The sequence below is a fragment of the Lolium rigidum genome, chromosome 7 (genome assembly GCF_022539505.1).
Source record: "Lolium rigidum isolate FL_2022 chromosome 7, APGP_CSIRO_Lrig_0.1, whole genome shotgun sequence".
Classification (NCBI taxonomy): domain Eukaryota; kingdom Viridiplantae; phylum Streptophyta; class Magnoliopsida; order Poales; family Poaceae; genus Lolium; species Lolium rigidum.
Window position 1 is genome coordinate 303,290,706 of NC_061514.1, and position 21,770 is coordinate 303,312,475.

A 21,770-nucleotide genomic window follows, 5' to 3' on the forward strand; every position below is an offset into this window, starting at 1 on the left:
TATAAGCGCGGGTATTTTTACCCATGGGTATCCATTTACCCTGTTGGGTGATGGCTATGGGAAAAAGTTATACCCATTAACGGGGTATGGGTACAGGTGACATGTAAGATTGAAAGTGACAGGTACGGGTATGGGATGGCTCTACCCGTACCCATACCCTGCGGGTGCCATCCCTATCCCCTACATACCCTAAAACCCTACACCAATCCCAAGTGTGTCCTAAAGCAACGGGAAGATGAGAGCTGCCTCTCTACGGCATCCATGGGCTTCCTCCATGACTACAGCGTCCCTGCTACCACTTCACCGACCAACCCCTGATCCCTCTATTGGTATGCAAATTATGTTGATGTCCTACCTAATCATGAAATAAGCCTAACATCAACTATAGGCGGTGATTCTCATGGGATCGAGAAAAAGGCAGTGATTTAGCAACACCAAAAGATTGCAATAACCAGCCCTTGCATTGCACTGAATCAATCCTTTCCCATGGAGGGAGAAAAAACCGCACCATCTGGTTGGTTCAGTTATTTAGTGGAAATTAGAGCGTACCTGAGATGGAGGAGCAGCAGCCATGGGGAGCGTGGCGGCGGGAAATCCGTTCGTCAAAGCAGCAGCAGCGGAGGTGGAGATGTGGTGGTAAGAGTATAGGTGTCGCCCCTACGTTTATGTATTGGTGACGAGTCGGATGCAAATCGATCTTGTCTTGAGCTCTGTCCGGCTCTACGTCTTCTGTGTGATCGGTTTCTCTCGCACTCGCTTTCTGCTGACCTCCTTTTGCACTCACCAAGTCACCCTTGTAGTATTAATTATGACGAGCTGAAAGACCAGCGAGCACGCGATCGTCCGCATTCTCAATTTGGATTTTTTCCATGTGTTTTATCACACAGTCATTTCCATCCACCTCTCTCTTTCGATGCATACTATATGCAATTCTCTGCTGTCAAGGCGTGCGGTCTCTCAACCACTGGGTTCAAGTTTAAGGACTCGAAGTTCGATTCAGCTTCTTCTGAAGTTATTCAGCTGTAAAGGCCAATGTTTGTCGACTGGAAATCATGCATACGTGCATATTATCAGTCGGTGCAGAGGAAGGCGTCTCTTCCCTCTTCGAAAAAAAGAAATGCATATGTGCCTATGCTGGCATAGCAGTCTATCAGAATTTGCCTCTACATGAACCTTACTTACTCCATATTCTAGTCCAAAGCTGACCTCATTTTGCTGACCTCCATCTTCGCGTATGTTCACCCTTGTACTGTATTGACGTGCAAACTAAAAGACTGGCGAGAGAGCACCTGCGCCGACATCCCCATCGCTCCGCGTCAACTTCTCCTTCTCCTCGTTTCTGCATTTGGATAATTCCATGTGTACAATTATTCACCGGTGGGCAGTAAACTAATGCCGCCACACCCAGGCTGCTGAGGGCGACTCGCAACCTGCCGAATATCCCTGTTCTCAGTGGTAGCCTACATCCATCCAGATCCAGGCAAGTCCAGCAACCGGATTCATGCTTGCTTTTGGTTAATTCGCTGACTGTGAACACTGCAGTCCGTTCACGGGGAGGCATGCATGCTGTGCATTCTGCCCTACTGTTGTTTCCTCCTTTTTTCCCCAGCGAAAAAACAGCTAGTGTCGCTGATCAAATATGACCCTCCCAGATGCTTCACTGCATCTATTACTTGCAGCGACATTCCAAATTTGGGGGCTGTTTGGTTTATGCCCACCCCCGCCACGCCAAATCAGGGGCACCCGAATATTTTGGTTGCCGATTCGTCCACCTCTGTTTCACCAGCGTGTGGGCACGGAAACTGGAGCAGCGACCATAATTTTTGCAGAGTCAATACCCAAATTTTGGTATGTCAACCATCAGCCACAATCCAAACAGCCCCTTGTTTGCTTTTGGCTGCTGACTTTCTGGGAACAAATACAGAAAACACATGTATCGACCTTCATGTTACAGCATGTTGAACACTTGATAACAATCAATACATGACTATTTTCTCATTTTCCATGGAACATACTTCCAGAGTTGAGTTCAGACCAGTAAAAAAATAGCTGGTGCCAGTGATCAAATGTTACACCCAGATGCTTTACTAGATCTTTTTCTTACGGTGGCATCTACAGATTAGTTTCCTTTTGGACTTTTGGTTGCTGTTTCTTGGGGAACAAATACATAAAACATATGGACTTTCATATACTAAAACACTGTGTTGTACACACTATAAATTCTGGTATCAGTTGTCCAGAGATTGATACATGCCAGTTTCTTACACGAAATCTGCAAGATCATGCTACTGATGATCAGCCTTCCTGCACGCATAAACACGACGGATGGAACACACACAAGTACAGCACAGGTAATGTCTGAGAACAGGTAAGAATGAGATGAGTTTCAAACCTAAAGAGACTCACAAAGCACCACTGTTGGGCTTGCTTCGGATCAGTCACTGATCGAGGATTATCTTGTGCGCCTTGCCGCCGGTCCTCATCACTGCTACCTCCACCTCGTGTTGTACCATCTTGGTCATATGCTCGCGGTCTTTATCGTCCAATGTCAAATGCATCACTTCAAGTCCTGCAAGGTTTTCCACGCCACAAAGGCCCTCTAGCATGCTGAACCGCAGCTCGAGCCTTTCGAGCTCTGGCATGGCATTCTTCTAAAAGCTCAGTACTGGCAGCAGAGGAGCACAGAAGCGGAGAAGCTTTGCGCTCTTGAAATCAACACCTGGAAATGTGATTTCCCCATCAGAGGACAGCTTGAATCACCATTGTTTCTTACTGCTGCTTCTCTGTCCTAAATGAGAATGTGAGGGAGAACAGTGCCTCTAGATTGCTAAGGAGCAACAAGTTGTCCGTCTGGAGAGCTGTTACTGGGGAAGCATCATCCTTCTTTGCATAGGTAAAGCACAACTGCACAAGTAGTGGCAGATAACAGGTACGAATGTGATGAGTTTCAAACTTACATAGACCCACAAAGCACCACTGTTGGGCATACTTTCCATAAGTCACTGGTCGAGGATTATCTTGGGCGCCTTACCATCGGCCCTCTTCACTGCTCCCTCCACCTTGCGTTGTACCATCTTGGTCATATGTTCGCCGTCTTTGTCGTCCAATATCAAATGCACCACTTTCAGTTCCGCAAGGTTTTCCACGCCGCAAAGGCCCTCCAGCATGCTGAACCGCAGCTCAAGCCTTTCCAGCTCTGCCATGGCATTCTTTGAAAAGCTCAGTACTGGAAGCAGAGGAGCACAGAAGCGGAGAAGCTTAAGGCTCTTGAATCCAGCACCTGGAACAGTGATCTCTCCGTCAGACGACAGCTTGTTTTCTGCAAGAATGGTCATTGTTTCCGAATCCTGCTTCTCTGCCCTGAATGAGAAGGTGAGAGAGAACAGTGACTCTAGGTTGCTAAGGAGCAGCAAGTTGTCTGTCCGGAGAGCGGTTACTGAAAGAGTTAGCTTGCTGAGAGCAGTGAGCTGTATGATCCAGCTGGGCAGCTGAATCATCTTGCCAGATAACTCAAGGGCAACAAGGAATTTTGGTGGCGATGACAGATCATCCAGTGAATCGATAAACTTGGACGACTCATCGTCAATTACGAGGGTGTGTAGAGAGTATCCACCAAGGTACTCGATAGAGGAGCTTAAATCTTTGAAACTCAGATCATCAGCCGTGGTGCTGAGCGTGTAGATGGCAAGCTTCCTCAGCTCAGTCAAATGATGAAGGTCCGCCAATCCCCCAACAATCTCAATCCCAGACAGGATGCGCAAGCCCTTCATTTTCTTCTTCTTATTCAACTCTTCAGGAAGCCTCAATGCCCTTCTTGTTCTTTTATCCCCACCAAGTATGTTAACCAGTCGCTCAAGCTGACATACGGTTTTAGGCAACTCAACAACATTTGTCTCTCTAATGTCCAGAGTCTCAAGGTTCTCAAGCTTACCAATCGCCTTTGGAAGCTGCTTAGTGTCAGTTCTTCGGAGGCTGAGATACTTGAGAAGAAGCATTTTGCATATCTCTTTTGTATGATGCACTTTGAAACCTGTGCATCCTTCAAGATCCAGGACTTGTACAATTCCAAACTTGAACGAATGAGAAGGCAGTTGGTTCAAGCTCCCAAACATGGTCAGTGAGCGGACATGAGACAAGTTCATTTTCTCTGTATCATTTGCACGTTTGGAATCGCTTTCTTGGAGGGACAGTCGACGAACCTTGCTGCTAGGTGGCGGCATGAGCCAGTTACCACCAACCACAGTGATGAAATTCTCTTCACTTGCCTTCGCTACAATGTGCTCAAGAACCATGTCATGGACTACGCATTTCTTCACCTTTCCATTGCTGCTGTGCTCCACTGGTCTAATAATCTTTCTTCTTATGAGATGATTGAAATATGTCTCTGCAACATCCTCCACACTCAGCCCCTGCTTCTCAGCGACGAAACCTTCAGCTATCCATCGCCTTGTCAAACGTTTCGTGCTGATTTTTTGGCCCTTTGGAAATATGCTCAGATACAGAGAGCAAGTCTTAATGTCAGCAGGCATGTCATTGTAGCAGTGACTAACAATCCTACCAACTTCCTCCTGGGTAAGGTCTTTCCCACCATCTTTCCCATGATCCTTCCCTGACTCTGGAAATAGAGATTTACAAACCTTCAACCATTCATCCTCTGATTTGTTTGGGTTACAGGCCACATGGCCAGCCATGGTAACTATGGCTAATGGCAGCCCCCCACACATCTTCCAGACTTCCTTCGGAACCGCATCAACCTTGTCTCCTTTGGATTCAAAGAAGGCCTGCTTAAATAACTTCTCAGATTCTTTGACACCAAGAGGGACAACTTTACGAGTATGATCACCTTCTTCTCCTCTACGTGTTGTAGCAACAGCTTGAAACCGTGTAGTAACTATTATTCTGCTGCGTTGCTTACTCGGAGGAAGTGACTTTCTGATCTGGTCCCACGTTGTTGCCGACCAAACATCGTCAACCAAGACCAAGTAACTGCAAGAAATGAAATTATATAAGTGCCAGCAGAAAATGAGTTTTCAAGAAAATGAAGCAGTGTGGGTGACCAGCAAGAACTATAACTCTTTCATCTGAATTAAATGATCATCTAACTTTTGTCTAAAAGGGTGATACTACTTCCATCATTTTTTTATCTGAATCAAATGATGTGGGCAGAGGAGCAGAATCAGATCACGAAGAGACATGATAGCGAAGGCGGGGATTCCCACCAAGACTAGGCTGCATGAGGTTGGGCAAGGCTGGGGGGAGAAGCAATCTGAACGATTGGTTGCCTGCATGCCTCCTTGAGCCAGGCTGGCACGGGCTGTAAAGCAGTCCCGGGGCAAGCCGGAAGACAACGGCCGAATCGACCGTTTCCAGCGGGACAGGTCCACTCAAGTGAAAAATCTCCGATGCACATGTGGGGAATGGAAGGGAGACACCACGTCCCTCCCGGAACACGCGACATATATCCCCTCACCGCCCCCACTCCTTCCTCTCACTCTTTCACTCTCACCCCAACCTGTCACATCGCACGTCAGCGGTTGCACTACCGCCGATGGATCGACTGCTTCGCCGCGACGAGGAACAGCTGAAAGAACATTTCATGATCTCTGAGTTTTGTGTGTTTGTTAACAACACCGGTGACAATTTAACCATGTGCTAAGTGGTTTACAGTTATGGAAAAGATACCGCGGAAAATCTCGACCCACTCAAAAAGGAAGAAAAGAAAAGAAGGAAGAAGCTGTCACCTGGCCGTGGCCGGCACTGCCCGGCAACTCCGGGCCGGCACTGCCGGTGTGCACACCCCGGCCTTGCCGGCATCTTTGGCCCGGCCACTGCCGGCCTGTATGTCGATCAGCTGCATCGGAAAAGTGGCCGGCACTGCCGGCGTCTCAAGGCCGGCACTGCCGGGTGGCGGCACTGCCGGCGTCCCTAGGCCGGCAGCTGCCGGCGTTTCTTCTCTCAACGGGCAGAAAAGTAGGTGGGGTATATATACCCCCTTCACTTACCTTGGAAGGTTGCTCAAACCCTAAGAACTTCATCCTCCATTGCTGAGCCACCAAGAACACCAAAATCGCCAGATCTCCTCCCTCAACCAACCAAATCACTTGTGCTTTGGAGAATCGAAGGAGAAGACCCCGATCTACATCCTCACCGAAGCGTTCTTCATTTCCTCCTCTTATGCTTGAGGGCCCCTTGCTAGTGTTCCTCTTTGGATCCCTAGTTGTTGTTGTTGATGTATGCTTGTTGATTTGTTGTGTTGTTACAGATTTGGGAGCCTCCAATTTGGTTGTGGATGTGTGCCCCAAGAACTTTGTAAAGGCCCGGTTTCCGCCTCGAGGAAATCCCTTAGTGGAAGTGGGCTAGGCCTTTGTGGCGTTGCTCACGGGAGATCTGAGTGAAGCCTTCGTTGGCTGTTGGTTTGGCTTGCGTAGCAATCACACTCCTCCAAACGTAGACGTACCTTCTTGCAAAGGAAGGGAACTACGGGAATCATCTCCGTGTCATCGCGTGCTTCACTCTCGGTTACCTCTATCCCACTCTATCTACTATTGTGTAGCTATACCTTGCTTAGTTGATATCCTTGTCATATAGGTAAATTCACTTAGTTGCATATCTAGAGAATTTACCTTTGTGTCAAGCCTAAATTGAAAAAGAACTAAAAATTGGTTAGCACCTATTCACCCCACCTCTAGGTGCGGCATACGATCCTTTCAATTGGTATCGAGCCTCGGCTCTTATTTCGAGCTTAACCGCCTAAGAGTATGCCGAACGAGGAGCCCTCGGAAGGGGCCGCCACGACGGTCTCCATGGAAGACTTCAATTCGTTGAAGTCCTCCATGGAAGCCCAAATGGAAAGCATGAAAAAGATGATAGCCGAGCTTTTGGCTCCGGTCCTTCCCAAGGCTCCTAGTCTAGAGGTAAAAGACACGGGTGCGTTAAATGAGGGAGAGGCTTCGGACTTACCCTCATCTACCAAACCCGTAGAAGGTGACAACTTAAACACTATCAAAGCTACAAGTGCATCTCCCAAGGGAACTAGTGAAAGTGCGAGCTACAATCGAGTACCTCCACCTTTCCAATCACTCGATATCACAGGTTCCCATGCCTCATTTGAACATTCGGGGTGACCCACCTAAGTTTTCCGTTGATAATTTCGATACTTGGAAATTTGAGTTCCGCTCTCATGTTTGTAGTGCCTCCAATGAACTATGGAGAATCATCTTGGAGGGCTTCAAGCCATACAACCCCGACAAGTTGACTAGAAGAGAAGCAATTGATAGTCAACTCAACGACACCGCCCTACACATGATTCAAACTAGTGTGGGGACACCGGAGTGCATCGAGTCCGGAACTACACCACCGCCAAGGAAGCTTGGGACGGCTTGATCGCTAGTTGCATTGGAAGTGAGAGCACAAGAAGGAACAAGTATAATGCTCTTAAGAATAAAGCCGAAGGGTTCATGAGGCTACCGGATGAAGATCACGAACTCATGTATGGAAGACTTGTCTCGGTTGCCGATGCCTTCCGGCTTATTGGTGCCACCCACATCAATGACTCTTGGATCAAGGAGAAGTATATTGAATGCATGATGCCATTTGTTCCCATTGATGTCAAGACTCTTGTGGGAAGGGAATGCTATTCCTCTCTTACTTCTCAACAAGTCGTGCACGAGATGCAAGCTCTCAAGGTGCTTGAAGAAACCTCTCATGATTCTCGCAATCGTGCTCTTGGAATGGCAAAAGGTTCCAATCTTGCCTTGGTGGTCAACTCCGGTGAAGAAGTGATTCCTCAAGAATCTTATAGGGCATCTTGGAGTATGTCCTATCCGGAAGATTTGCAATGCCACTACCATGATCACATGGCCTTCCATGCAAAATCCTTTTGGGTTGATCCCTCCAAAGCCAAGGAAGACAACATCAAGAGGAACAACAAAAGTGGTTTCACTAGCTTTGGTCCAAAGACAAGATCTTGCTACAATTGTGATGACAAGCGCCACTTCATTGCCGAATGCCCCTATGAAAATAGAGAGCTTCATAATGGAAGGCTCATTCCCAAGGACAAGAGCAAGGATACCAAGGGCAAGTATTCAAAAGCCCCCAACAAGAAGTTCTACAACAACAAGACCAAGAAGGGCAAGAGGCCCTCAAGAGTTGTGCTAGTAACAAGGGAAGAATATTCTTCCGATGAAGTTGAAAGTTCTAGTGATGATGAAGATGAAGAAAGCTCAAAGGAATTGGCCGCCATTGTCACCACCAACATACCCTCTTCATCTCTCTTTGAATCTCCCAATGAGAACCCTCCTATCAAGAATGCACATTGCTTCATGGCAAGGTCCTCCTTGGACACATCTATCGTGCTATCAACTCAAGAAGAGTATACCTCCGGAGATGATGATGTTGATGATGAAGAAGATGCCTCCACCAATGGATTGGTTGCTCTTGCCTCCCTCTCCACTAACTCTTCATCACCAAGTGAATCCCCCAATGAGGTCATCCTTGTGGAGGAAGAAAGTTGCCTCATGGCTAAATCCTCAGAGGTATCATCTCCTAACCCCTCTATCCCTAACATATCTAGTGAACTAGGGGTTGATGATGCTAGTCTAAAAGTGAAACAAGAAATGCTAGATTTTGATGATTTCATTCTCAACCTACAAGGTAACACTAAAAAGCATGTTTCAAACCTCATGATTCGTTTAGCTCAACAAAGTGCTATGCTTGAGAAAAAGGGTCAAATAGAGAGAAGACTCTCTCGAAATCCATGCTCTTAAAAATGCTCTTGAGGAATGTCAAGAAACCATATCTTCTCTTGAAGAGAGGTTAGAAAATATTGAAGAGCCTCAAGATAAAATTAACAAGCTCACTAAAGCTAGAGATCTTGCTAGGGCTAAGAATAAAGTGTTTACAAAGGAAAAGGCCCAATTTGGGGTTGATCATGAGAAACTTGTGAAGGATCTAGATGAACTAGACAAAGCTCACAAAGCTTTGAAGAGTGAATACACTCTCCTATCCAAGTCGTTTGAGCAACTTCAAATTAGGCTTGCTTCATATGATGTGCCTAGTTCCTCTACTCCTCTATGTGATCATGCAAACATTGTTGAGGAAAATGCTAGGTTGAAGGATGAACTTGCTAAGGCCTCCTCTCCCCAAAGTAAACTTTCTTTGGATGATCTTTTGAGTAAGCAAAGATCAAACAATGGGAAGGAGGGTCTTGGTTTTAATGCCAAGGCAAAGAAGGCAAACAAGCAAAAGGCCAAGCCCGCACAAGAAAAGAAGAAAGTCGTCACTAATGGTGAAGCCTCCAAGGGCAAAACCATGAATGATGATGATGCGGGAATTGCTAACCCTCACTATGTTTTATTTAAAGATTATTATGGTGATGTTTATGCTAAATATGTTGGCCCATATGATGGTTATGTTGCTTGGTCTATTTGGGTCCCAAAGACCCTTGTTGCTAACAAAAGAGGACCCATTGCAAAATGGGTACCTAAATCCAAGAATTGATCTCATGTAGGACTATGCCGCCGGAGGTTCAAAATGGGTACTTGATAGTGGATGTACAAGTCATATGACCGGCGGCAAGAACCTCGTCAAGGAGTTGAGGCCTAACATCAATGATATCACCGTCTCCTTTGGCGATAATTCTACATCCGAGGTATTGGGTTTTGGCAAGGTTGTGGTTGCTCACAACATTACTCTTGTGGATGTCATGCTTGTCAAAACCCTTGGTTACAATTTGCTTTCCGTTTCCGCCCTTGGCAAGATGGGTTTCGCCGTCTTTATTGATAATGATATTGTGGTCCTCTTGTGGAGCAAGACTCTAAAAGTCGCTTTCGTTGGGTATCGCGAACACAACTTGTATGTGGTGGACTTTTCGGGGGCCACCACGTCAAGTGCGATGTGCCTATTCGGAAAGGCGGACGTGGGTTGGTTGTGGCATCGCCGCCTAGCCCATGTCAACATGAGAACTTTGCAAAGTCTTCACAAGGGGAACCATATTGTGGGACTAATGGAAAATGTGTCTTTTGCCAAAGATCGTGTTTGTAGGGCTTGTGTTGAAGGCAAAATGCATGACTCTCCGCATCCAAGCAAGACCATTATCTCTTCCAAGAGGATCTTGGAGCTCCTTCATGTGGATCTCTTTGGTCCCGTTACTCATGCAAGTCTTGGTGCGAAGAAACATTGCTTGGTGATTGTCGATGACTACTCAAGATACACTTGGGTCTACTTTCTCAAGACGAAAGATGAGACTCAACAAATATTCATTGACTTTGCTACCGAGGTGCAACGCCAACACAACCTCCTCATTATGGCAATAAGAAGTGACAACGGCTCCAGAGTTCAAGAACTACACACTCAATGATTTTCTTAGTGATGAGGGGATTCGTCATCAATATTCCGCTGCTTACACCCCTCAACAAAATGGTGTTGCGGAGAGGAAGAACCGGACTCTTATGGATATGGCAAGGTCTATGATGGCGGAGTATAAATCCCGCTATAACTTTTGGGCCGAAGCCATCTCCACCGCTTGTCACTCCTCCAACCGGCTCTATCTCCGCAAGGGCTTGAACAAGACTCCATATGAAATACTCACCGGGAACAAGCCTAATATCTCATACTTCAAGGTGTTCGGGTGTAAGTGTTTCTACAAAATCAAAGGAGTTCGTTTATCTAAATTCGCTCCTAAAGCTTTGGAGGGTATATTTGTTGGTTACGGTGCCGAATCTCACACTTATAGAATCTTTGATGTATCCTCCGGGATTATCATTGAATCTTGTAGTGTGAAGTTCGAAGAAAATGATGGCTCCCAAGTGGGGCAAGTTGATGTTTGTGCGGGTGATGAAATACCTCAAGATGCCATAGTAAGAATGGGTGTGGGATTTTTCCGCCCCATTGAGGGACACGGTGTGGCGTCTCGGGAAGAACTATGCTCTACCACGGTGGAGCCCTCATCTTCTCAACATCAACAAACCCCATCAAGTGAAGCAAATGATGCACCAACCCAAGAACAAGAACAAAACCCTCCCTCTTAGTGTGCAAGATCAAGGTCAAGATCAACCAAGAATTCATGATGGTTCCAATGAGTATCCATTTGATATCTTGCTCCTGCTCCGAACATGATGTCCAAGATCAAGCACATGAGATTGAGCAACCCCAAGCAATTGAGGAAGCTCAAGTTCAAGGTCAAGACGGGGACCCAAATGATCAAGTTGATCAAGTGACACCTCCAAGGCCTAGAAAGACCAAGGAGGAGATCGAGGCCCGTCGTCTAGCAAGAAGAGATAGGAACCTCGAGCTACGTGGACACACTCATGACAAGGTTCTTGGTGATGTTAGGGCAAAGGTTTCCACAAGAAGGCAATTGGCGAACTTTAGCCATCATCATGCTTATATCTCCTTAGTGGAACCCAAGAAAGTATTTGAAGCCCTTGAAGATTCGGATTGGTTGGAAGCTATGCATGAAGAACTCAACAACTTCAAGCGCAACAAAGTGTGGACTTTAGTAAAGAAGCCAAAGGAGTGCCGCAATGTTATAGGCACTAAATGGATTTTCAAGAACAAGCAAGATGAGTTTGGAAATGTTGTGAGGAACAAGGCAAGATTGGTGGCTCAAGGGTTCTCTCAAGTTGAGGGTATTGACTTTGGAGAAACCTATGCTCCCGTGGCTCGCCTTGAGTCCATCCGTATCCTTCTTGCTTATGCTTCGCATCATAACTTTAAGTTACAACAAATGGATGTGAAAAGTGCTTTTCTTAATGGTCCTTTGCATGAAGAGGTTTATGTTAAGCAACCCCGGGGTTCGAGGATCTCAACTTTCCTAACCATGTCTACAAGCTTGATAAAGCACTTTATGGTCTCAAACAAGCTCCTAGAGCTTGGTACGAGCACCTTAAGGAATTGTTGGTAGGCCGTGGGTTTGATGTTGGGCTAATCGACCCCACTCTTTTTACTAAGAGGGTCAATGGGGAGCTTTTCGTTTGCCAATTATATGTTGATGATATTATATTTGGATCTACTAACAAAGCTTTCAATGATGAATTCTCAAAGCTTATGACCGATAGGTTTGAGATGTCTATGATGGGAGAGATGAAGTTCTTCCTTGGTTTTGAGATCAAACAATTGAGGGAAGGAACCTTCATCAACCAAGCAAAATATCTCCAAGACATGCTCAAGAGGTTCAAGATGACCGAGATGAAGGGTGTGGCCACTCCTATGGTTACCAAATGTCATCTTGCACTAGATCCCAATGGTAAAGAGGTGGATCAAAAGGTATATCGCTCCATGATTGGATCCTTGCTTTACCTTTGTGCATCTAGACCGGACATAGTGTTGAGTGTTGGTGTGTGTGCAAGGTATCAAGCTTCTCCTAAAGAGAGCCACATGATGGCTCTCAAAAGAATCTTTCGATATTTGGTTGATACCCCAAGATATGGTATTTGGTACCCCAAAGGCTCAAGTTTTATTCTCAATGGTTATACCGATGCGGATTGGGCGGGTGACAAGGATGATAGGAAATCAACTTCCGGGGCTTGCCAATTCCTTGGTAGGTCCTTGGTGTGTTGGTCTTCTAAGAAGCAAAATTGTATATCTCTCTCCACCGCCGAAGCCGAATATGTTGCCGCCGCAAGTGGATGCACTCAATTGTTATGGATGAGGCAAACTTTAAAGGAATACGGTGTCATTTGTGACAAAGTGCCTCTATTATGTGACAATGAAAGTGCCATCAAGATTGCCTATAATCCGGTGCAACATTCAAGAACGAAGCATATTGAGATCCGGAATCATTTCATTAGGGATCATGTTGCCCGGGGTGATATTGAGCTTATCTATGTTCCTACCAAAGATCAACTTGCCGATATATTCACGAAGCCTCTTGATGAAGCAAGGTTCTCTTATTTGAGGAATGAGCTAAATATCATTGATTCAAGGAGTATAGCTTGACCATCTTGCAAACACACTTTCGTCTCAAAACTTTATTTGGTTTAGATGTGGGCATGGAAATAGGGGGAGTGCGGTTTAAATTATTGAGCTATCCCTCACCCATAATGCCAACATTAAGAAATCATTCTCTTAATATCATATGTTGATATGTGAGCTTCAATGATGAGTAGTGACTTGGACCCAAGATATATCTTCGCGGTGCTATGTCACATCACTCATATATGGTGGCCTAGGCCACCACACTCTTCTTTGTGAAGAGTTGGAGTTGTTTGGATTTTCATTGGATCTTTTTGACATCTCCTTGTTTATGGGAAATCACTCATTTTTGGCCCTCATTTGATTTATTTGCAAAAATGAGTGATCATGTACCATCTCACAGTTTGGCATATCTATCCTAAGCCTCATCTTTCCTAAAGAAACCATATCTATCTCCATACTCTAAAACTCCGCATATTTTCGAGGGTTTTTGGGCGGTGGGCAGCTTCGGCGGCGCTGCTGGCGTGCCTCACCGACAGCTGCCGGTGGGGCCGGCCACTTGCCGGCCTCGGCTGGCGGCAGCTGCCGGCGTTGGCGTGGGATAAGTAGTGGACCCGCGGGAGGGGTTAGGGCAAGCTGCCCTTTCTCTTCCCGGCGCGTGTCTCCTCCTCCCACTCGACTCCGGCCGCCGCCGCCGTCGCCCCTCGCCCTCGGGCCGCCGCCCGGGCTCTCCTCCCTCCTCACGGGTGGTTCATCCGGGCGGGCCCCCCTCCCCTCCATGGCTTCCTCCTCCGGTTAGTCTCCCTCCTCTCTCTCCCTCTCTAGATTGGGTAGACCTCTCTAGAAGAAAGATGGGTGGACGATTCTTGCTGAAAGTTTTGCCATAGAGGTGGATAACCTTGTGCATGGTTTTGTGAAAGTTTGAGGAACAATGTTTGAGTCTAGAGCAGATCTGGAGTTTTCCCCTGTTGGCCAGCACGCTGCCGTCCCCTCACCGCCGGCATGCTGCCGGTGTGGCCGGCTGCCGCCCCTGTCTCACGCAGCTTGCCGGTCGGGCCGCTGCTGCCGCCCGTACCTCCCGACGCTTCGCCGGTGAAGGCTGTGCCCGGATCGTCTCTAGCCTTTTCCTTGTTGAATCTTAAACACTTCATTCACCATGCTTTGATTATCATAATTTGCTTGTGTTTTAGTGTACCTTATCATATGCTATCCCTATCCTTTGCTCTCACGAGTGCGGGTGGTTCTCATCGCTCAAGTTCGGGCAAACGGGCGATACCTAGTGACTTTGACGCCGAAATTCCATCTCTGAAGAAATCATCTCGTCGGGAGAGGGATTCCGCTCCGGCTGAACCTCGTGCTAACGTTCTCCGGAGGTTGAGAGGCATGCCTATTGGGAAGTGGCACGATAATGAGTATGCTCGGTTGCGCCGGTCCAACGCCTACACCTCTCCCAAGGGCACCAATTGCTGCTGCTACGATTCGGACTAAGTATCAAGAGAAGACTTTTGATGATCTCTATGCAAACGCCACTTATAAAGTCGCTCCTATGCATCACATCAACTTTGCTCACATGGATAAACACGCCAACTACTTTGCTGAAGCTCGCAATATTTGTGAGCAATTTGGTCTTATTCCTCTGATGGAGTTTCAGCACCCTTACTGTGTGGAGGTGATTGGGCAATTCTTTGCCACAGTTTATGTTGACAATGATGATGCCAAGACTATGACTTGGATGACAGAAGGTCGCATGTTGCATGGCACTTGGGATCAATTTGCAGCTTGTCTTGGTTATCCTGTGCTCACTGGCAATGAAGATGGATACTTTAGAGCCCACAACACTCCCAAGCCCGTTGAGAAGGCTCTCCTTGCTGATCCTTATCTTGAAGGAGAAGTGGTATATGGTTCTCAGAAATTTCTCCGCCCGGTGTATGACATTCTTCTCCGCATTTACCGAGAGGTCCTTAATCCCAAGGTTGGCTGCGTTGATCAGATCTATGGATACCTTGGGAACTTGTTGCTCCTTTCTCACCGAGCACCGTGACATCTGGTATGCGGCTTGATGTGATGGATTTTACGTGGCATGAGTTTTGGGCTTGCATTATGGCTCGCAAGGCCCCTGTGTTTGCTCCCTACTTCATGTTCTTCATTTGCTCTCGTTGGGAGAGTCTTGGATATGGCAAGCTCAGCGATGAGGTTAACCTTCTACCTCACAAGGCTAAGGATCTCAAGGTCAAGACTCACAACAATCCTCCTCGTCTTCCCAATGATGAGGATTCTAGCGAAGAAGAAGACTGCGATTTTGAGCTCGCACCTCATGCTCGACAATGGCTGGTTTGCTCGCATAGAGGCCAAGTTGGCCAAGATGTTACGCCTCAAGTCGACATCAACGGGCGTCGAGTATCGGGCTCATAGGGAGCGGAAAATGGACGGGAGGAACACAAAGCTCATCATGCGCAAGTTGGATATTCCTGTTGAAAGTGGATGCGAGGAGGTCATCACTCCTGAAGAAGAATGGCTCTCCAAGCATGGCAATGTGAGCGGAGTTCGAACAGCTTGGTCTTCCCGGTCCCTCTCGCCGTCGGCGCCCTCCTAGTGATGATGTTGAGCCCGCCGAGTCTGAAGAAGATGAAGAGTCGGAGGACGATGAAGAGACGGAGAGTGAGTGAGCTCTCATGGGACGTTGTAGCATCGCCTCTTTTCTCCTTTTTGGTGTCTTTGATGCCAAAGGGGAGAAGAAGGTCTAGTAGGACTTGCACGGGATTTGCTAGGGAGGTTTGAGGGCACAAGCATTTGCTTTTTATCATTCCGTTAAAGCTTGTGTCCTCCTTTTATCTTCTATATTATGTTGAACCTTATATTATGTCTTATGTGTCCTATGTGTGGTGAACTATTGCTATGGTTTTCGGTATTCTATATGGTTGAGAGTTTTGTCATGGATTGGTATGATCATCTTATATCTCATATTGTCTATGGATCTATCTCAAATTGATACTTGATGTGACTATGGGATTCTTGTTCATGTTTTTGAGGCTATTGTCTTGAAATGTTAAGGATGTCAATATGAAAAGGTATGATCTTAACTTGTCATCTTTTATCTTTTCCCATACATCTTATGCATTATATCCTATGAGCATTGTGCTTACTATCTTGTTAGTTGAAGTTGCTCTATACCTAATGTGTGCATATATATATTCTTGCACTAAAATTCTCGCATGCACACATCTAGGGGAGTTAATCTCTGCTGACCAAACATATATATATTCTTGCTCTATTCTTTGCAAAATCCCGGTATTGTCATCAAACACCAAAAAGGGGAGATTGAAAGAACATTTCATGATCTACGAGTTTTGTGTGTTTGTTAACAACACCGGTGACAATTTAACCGTGTGCTAAGTGGTTTACAGTTATGGAAAAGATACCGCGGAAAATCTCGACCCACTCAAAAAGGAAGAAAAGAAAAGAAGGAAGAAGCTGTCACCTGGCCGTGGCCGGCACTGCCGGCAACTCCGGGCCGGCACTGCCGGTCTGCACACCCCGCACTTGCCGGCATCTTTGGCCCGGCACTGCCGGCCTGTATGTCGGTCAGCTGCATCGGAAAAGTGGCCGGCACTGCCGGCGTCTCAAGGCCGGCATCTGCCGGAGTGGCCGGCTGCTCGCCGGTGTCCCTAGGCCGGCAGCTGCCGGCGTTTCTTCTCTCCAACGGGCGAGAAAAGTAGGTGGGGTATATATACCCCCTTCACTTACCTTGGAAGGTTGCTCAAACCCTAAGAACTTCATCCTCCATTGTTGAGCCACCAAGAACACCAAAATCGCCAGATCTCCTCCCTCAACCAACCAAATCACTTGTGCTTTGGAGAATCGAAGGAGAAGACCCCGATCTACATCCTCACCGAAGCGTTCTTCATTTCCCCCTCTTATGCTTGAGGGCCCCCTTGCTAGTGTTCCTCTTTGGATCCCTAGTTGTTGTTGTTGATGTATGCTTGTTGATTTGTTGTGTTGTTACGGATTTGGGAGCCTCCAATTTGGTTGTGGATGTGTGCCCCAAGAACTTTGTAAAGGCCCGGTTTCCGCCTCGAGGAAATCCCTTAGTGGAAGTGGGCTAGGCCTTTGTGGCGTTGCTCACGGGAGATCTGAGTGAAGCCTTCGTGGCTGTTGGTTTGGCTTGCGTAGCAACCACACTCCTCCAAACGTAGACGTACCTTCTTGCAAAGGAAGGGAACTACGGGAATCATCTCCGTGTCATCGCGTGCTTCACTCTCGGTTACCTCTATCCCACTCTATCTACTATTGTGTAGCTATACCTTGCTTAGTTGATATCCTTGTCATATAGGTAAATTCACTTAGTTGCATATCTAGAGAATTTACCTTTGTGTCAAGCCTAAATTGAAAAAGAACTAAAAATTGGTTAGCACCTATTCACCCCCCCCCCCCTCTAGGTGCGGCATACGATCCTTTCAACAGCGCACGGGACGCCATGAGGAAGGCAGCATCAACCTGGACCACCACCGTGACCTGCACCGCTAGCGCGACCATGGCCTGCAACGCGACCTCGACCTCAAGCACCCCCGGGCGTCTCCAATGGTGGTAAGCACGTCTATAATCTTCTCTGATGCTCTATTTTCGAGGATCTGAACGAGGAGAGATTGTGCAAGAACTTCCGATGACATGCATACTAGATCTGTTAGGGTTACCGATAGGGTAGGGTTAGATTCGAGGCGTAGTGCAGATTTTTTTTCCTTAGTCGAGATTTTGAGGTTACGGTTTAGGGTAATCCGGTAATGTTGTGCTTCGATCTACAGTCTGTGGTCACATTGACGGTAGATTCAGGGAAGATGGGTTGCAGAGTTTCGATTCGCAGGATTTACTGTGGATGGTAACTAAAACAAGGCATGGTTTTTTGCAATAGTTGGATGATAGTTGGCCGATGATTATAACTAGGTCAACGAAATCGAGGGGCGGAGTTACTGAACCTAGAACCATGTGAATTGTGCTAACAACAATGGTTAGCATTTTACTAGGTTCACTAACTCCATCCCTGAGATTTGTGTGTCCAATATCAAATATGAGGCCAACTATGTTTGTTCACTGTGATGTGATTTTGTGACAATGACCGATGATTGAATTGTATCACCAAATTGCTACCATGACGATCCTATCAATCCATGCTGCCCACCTTGGCACTGCCCGACTGGGCCGAGAACGTAATGCAGGATACCAAACGTGCCTTCAGGTGCTGGCCATGTGGAAGAGCACAATGGGGCAGCCGAAGCTGTCGGCAATTGTATAAAATGGATCAATTCAATTCTATGATGGGGAGGGGGGAGAGGTTCGTAAGCAAAATGTTGTCAAGGAGCTCAAATAGGGCATGCGAAACAGTGTGGAGCATGAGACGGGAACACAGAGGAGTGGAACAGAAGAATATGTTGAAGAATGACATGTGGCCGTTATTCAGATTTATTGGAATGGTAGCTTCTGTATTGCATTAGTCGATTTGGCAGACAATTGGCTGTGGTGTGGCTCCCTTTGGCACATGCCAATCCATTTCAGCGCAAAGCTGTTGGCATTGTGGTAATGGCACAATGGATCCAAGATCTGGTGTTGGACATTTAGGACGAAAACAGAGTAGGGTCAAATTTCATGGTCCAAGGATGTTAATTTTCCTATCAAGGAATGAATGAAATGTAAAAGTATCTCTAGAACTAATCCATATCCCCAGATGATATAGCTTTCCTATGTAAGGAAACAAAAACAATAAAGAGTATTAGCCCAGCTAAGCTCACTGTCACACACTCACACTAGTTCGCTTTTCTGTTTTCGCAAATAACGGTGGGTGGCATCGCCTGTGATATACGCATACGTGTAGGTAGTGGAGAAGTGTGTCTGTGCAGTGTGCACGTTCTCCTTGTTCCCTTCGTTTTCTCCCGGTCAGCGAGTCGTTGTGGTTCAGGTCGTGGGATGCCATAGCTAGAGCAGATCACAGGCAGCTGCCGGGAGGTAGTTGGCTCCTTTGTTATAGCAGATATAAAGGAAGGAATGAAACAGCAAATGCTGCAACGTTGACAGCACAAAAATCCCTCTCTCGTTTGCTGAACTTTCTGACGAAACACTGCACTTGAGCTCAGTTTCAGGTTCTGGCAACGAGAAAGAGTACTAAAAGACCAATTAACTACATCATGTAAACTCGATCAGTACATATACATAACTCATAGCATAATCAGGAATGTACTCATTAAGCATTAATCAGAGAAAGCAATAAGGATTTGATGTATACTAGATACCTGTTGTTATCGAAGTGCTCCTTGAGATCCTTCTTGAGCTGGTCTAGCTTCGTCTCACCACGCGTTTCCTCTGAGGTGCCGGCGCTGCAGCACTTGGCCGCAAATGCCGAAGTATCCCTCTTGACCCGACCAAATACGCCCTCAGCGCCTTCCTGCTTCTGGCTGCTGGACTGCGGCATAACTTGATTCTTGATGTTGGTCAGGATAGCATTGATGTCGGAGCTCTGAGACACGGTGACCATCGCACGGTGATCGAATTGGTCCCCAAATTTCCGGTATAGGGCGGTGGCAATGGTGGTCTTCCCCACACCTCCGAACCCGACAACATATAGCACGCCGCAGCTGTTCTTGCCGTTAGTCACCCACTCCTCCAGCTCCTTCATGTGATCTTCCACTCCCACCGGGTCCTTCATCGCGACAAGCTGAAGGCTTGCATCCTGGTTGTCAGCAGCGTCGAATCCAGCAGTAGTGCTCTGTCCGGCCTCGATTCTTCCCGTGCTCTCCGGGTTGTTGACGCCGTATCTCTCCCGCCGCTCGCCGATCTGCTGCGCCCGCATCTTCAGAACAGAGATCTTGGCAGCAACGTCACGGCGAGGCCACCATGTGAGGACCTCATAAACGCTGTTGACGAGGAAGTAACAGTACATGTCGGAGCGGAGGCCGTGGAGACGGTGGGCAGAGTCGTCGATGCAATCCTCGATGTCGTAGGTGATGTCCCGGATCTGCTTCATCCAGTCCTTCATCCGGTGGCCGTGGCTTTGGGCTTGCCCACCGCCGGCGCTGATTGTGGCGAGGTCGCGGAGGAAGGACTGCATGCTAGCGAGCTCGTCGTTGATGTACTGGAGGTCGCCGTTGACGCCCCTAATCAGGGTGTACTCCTGGGCCAGCAGGCCGCCCAGCTTCCCCATGACGGACTTCATCGTCGCCTCCGAAGCTCCGACCACCAGCTCCATCGCTGCGCCCTTACGTTTTCCGGGCCGATTAAGACGATCTCTGCACAAATTTTATTTTGGTGGAAAATAGCAGATGGTTATATTAGAATGGATGAGAAGAAGCAGAGACATCGAGGGAGCTGCAGATATGAGAACCCACCAGCCGCATCTACGATACCTGAAGAAGAAGAATCTCCAGGGAGAGCGGTTACCGCTGCCTCTCGCCGGCGGACGGGACGAATGGAAGATGACCGATCACGGAGAGCAAAAGCTGCCACACAGCGCCACTCTCTGTTTGTCACTTTGTCTACGGAAATTTTATTATTTACCGGAAGCAAATTTGGTAGGCATGAATACCAGTGCTTCTGATTTTTAAAATATTTAAAAATTGTACTTCTGTGTTCAGAAAATTATCGAACTTATTTTATAAATACATACAAATGTCATGAATACTCATGCGAAGTTTTCATAGAAATTAAATTGTATTTTAAGCTGAGAAAAACAATTTTTTGGCATGTATAGAGGCATCTATTTGTCAGAAAATTTATCTTTTCTGTATAGCTTAAAATAAAACATATTTTCTCTAAAAAAATTACCATACCTACATAATGTTTCTATGTATGTACCTATTTAACTTTAAACTTTTCAAAACCCAAAAATATGATTTTTAAAACTCAGGAACACTAGTGCTCGTGTGCCAAAGACGCTTTCCAGTCTCTTTACTTGCTACTCTATGAAATATGAAGTGCTCTCTTTTACTTTGATCTTACCTTTTATCACTCTTTTCTGTCGTGCCTCGAAACTGGGTTTAGACGTGTCAACGCCATATATTTATTATCTTACAATTATATACACGTAAGACTCAAAAGAACACGAATTTAAAAAGCTAAAACATGTAAGGCTTAAACTAGGTATTTACATGTTTTTTTACCGTAACTACGACAGACGTGAGCCCGCCTGAACGTATATTTAGCCAAGTTGTCTATGAAGCTTTTCAGCCTATATAAAATGGGTTCAAATGAACCATAGTACAAAGAGGTTAAGAAGGAGAAGAAGAAAAGGAAAAAAAAACGCACACCAACAACACACAAGGCTAAGGAGAAACAAAGTGGCCACCCCGCAATCCAGGGGACGGTTGGCCGATGAGAATTCTCATCGTGGCCCAGACACAACAATCACGAGGAAAAACCCCAAGGACATGAATGAGGGACAACCCAGCTCGAGGACACACCGGAGTAGTCAAATAGCCTTGGTCCGCCGAGACCCAGCACCGACACTGCACCATCAATATAGTCGAAGGGCAGCGCGCATCCGAGACCACACTACGCACCCACACCATCTGTGTCGAGGGTGTGGCCGAAAGGTCGCGCGCCGCCACGACGCCTATGTGCCACCGGCTGGAGCCGAAAGACATCATAAGGCAGAGACACCCAAAGATTACTAGCGCATGGAGCACCCGCCGCGCACTGAAGATCCCTGCCAAGGACCCGACACCGGAGCCCTGCAACCGGCAAGAAGAGGCCACTACCACCACAACTCGCCTCGCATCGAAGAGGAGACCGCACCCATGACCGTCATCTGCATCACCATGGTGCACACCTGTACAGACGGAAGCAACGTCCTCTGTAACCGATGACAAGATAGAGGG

The 21,770-nt window shown here is 47.0% G+C and overlaps 1 protein-coding gene across 1 annotated transcript; it reads right to left on the reverse strand.

Annotated features, from left to right (window-relative positions):
- Positions 1-1,980: 1,980 nt before the first annotated feature.
- LOC124676993 (disease resistance protein Pik-2-like) lies at positions 1,981-20,374 on the reverse strand. Its single transcript, XM_047213002.1, has 3 exons — positions 20,283-20,374; positions 19,191-20,183; positions 1,981-4,986 (listed from the first exon to the last, which is right to left on the reverse strand). Exons 2-3 carry the CDS (start codon positions 20,141-20,143, stop codon positions 3,000-3,002), a joined length of 2,940 nt encoding a protein of 979 aa, XP_047068958.1. The 5' UTR covers positions 20,144-20,183; positions 20,283-20,374; the 3' UTR covers positions 1,981-2,999.
- Between the last annotated feature and the right edge of the window lie 1,396 nt (positions 20,375-21,770).

What these genes read in the sequence shown, in the direction of transcription:
- LOC124676993 (XM_047213002.1), bottom strand. Translation starts at nt 20,143, where the DNA reads ATGGAGCTGGTGGTCGGAGCTTCGGAGGCGACGATGAAGTCCGTCATG. An exon ending in GAGCACTTCGATAACAACAG is followed by an intron (nt 4,987 to 19,190) that starts GTATCTAGTATA and finishes CATTTCTTGCAG; the next exon opens with TTACTTGGTCTTGGTTGACG.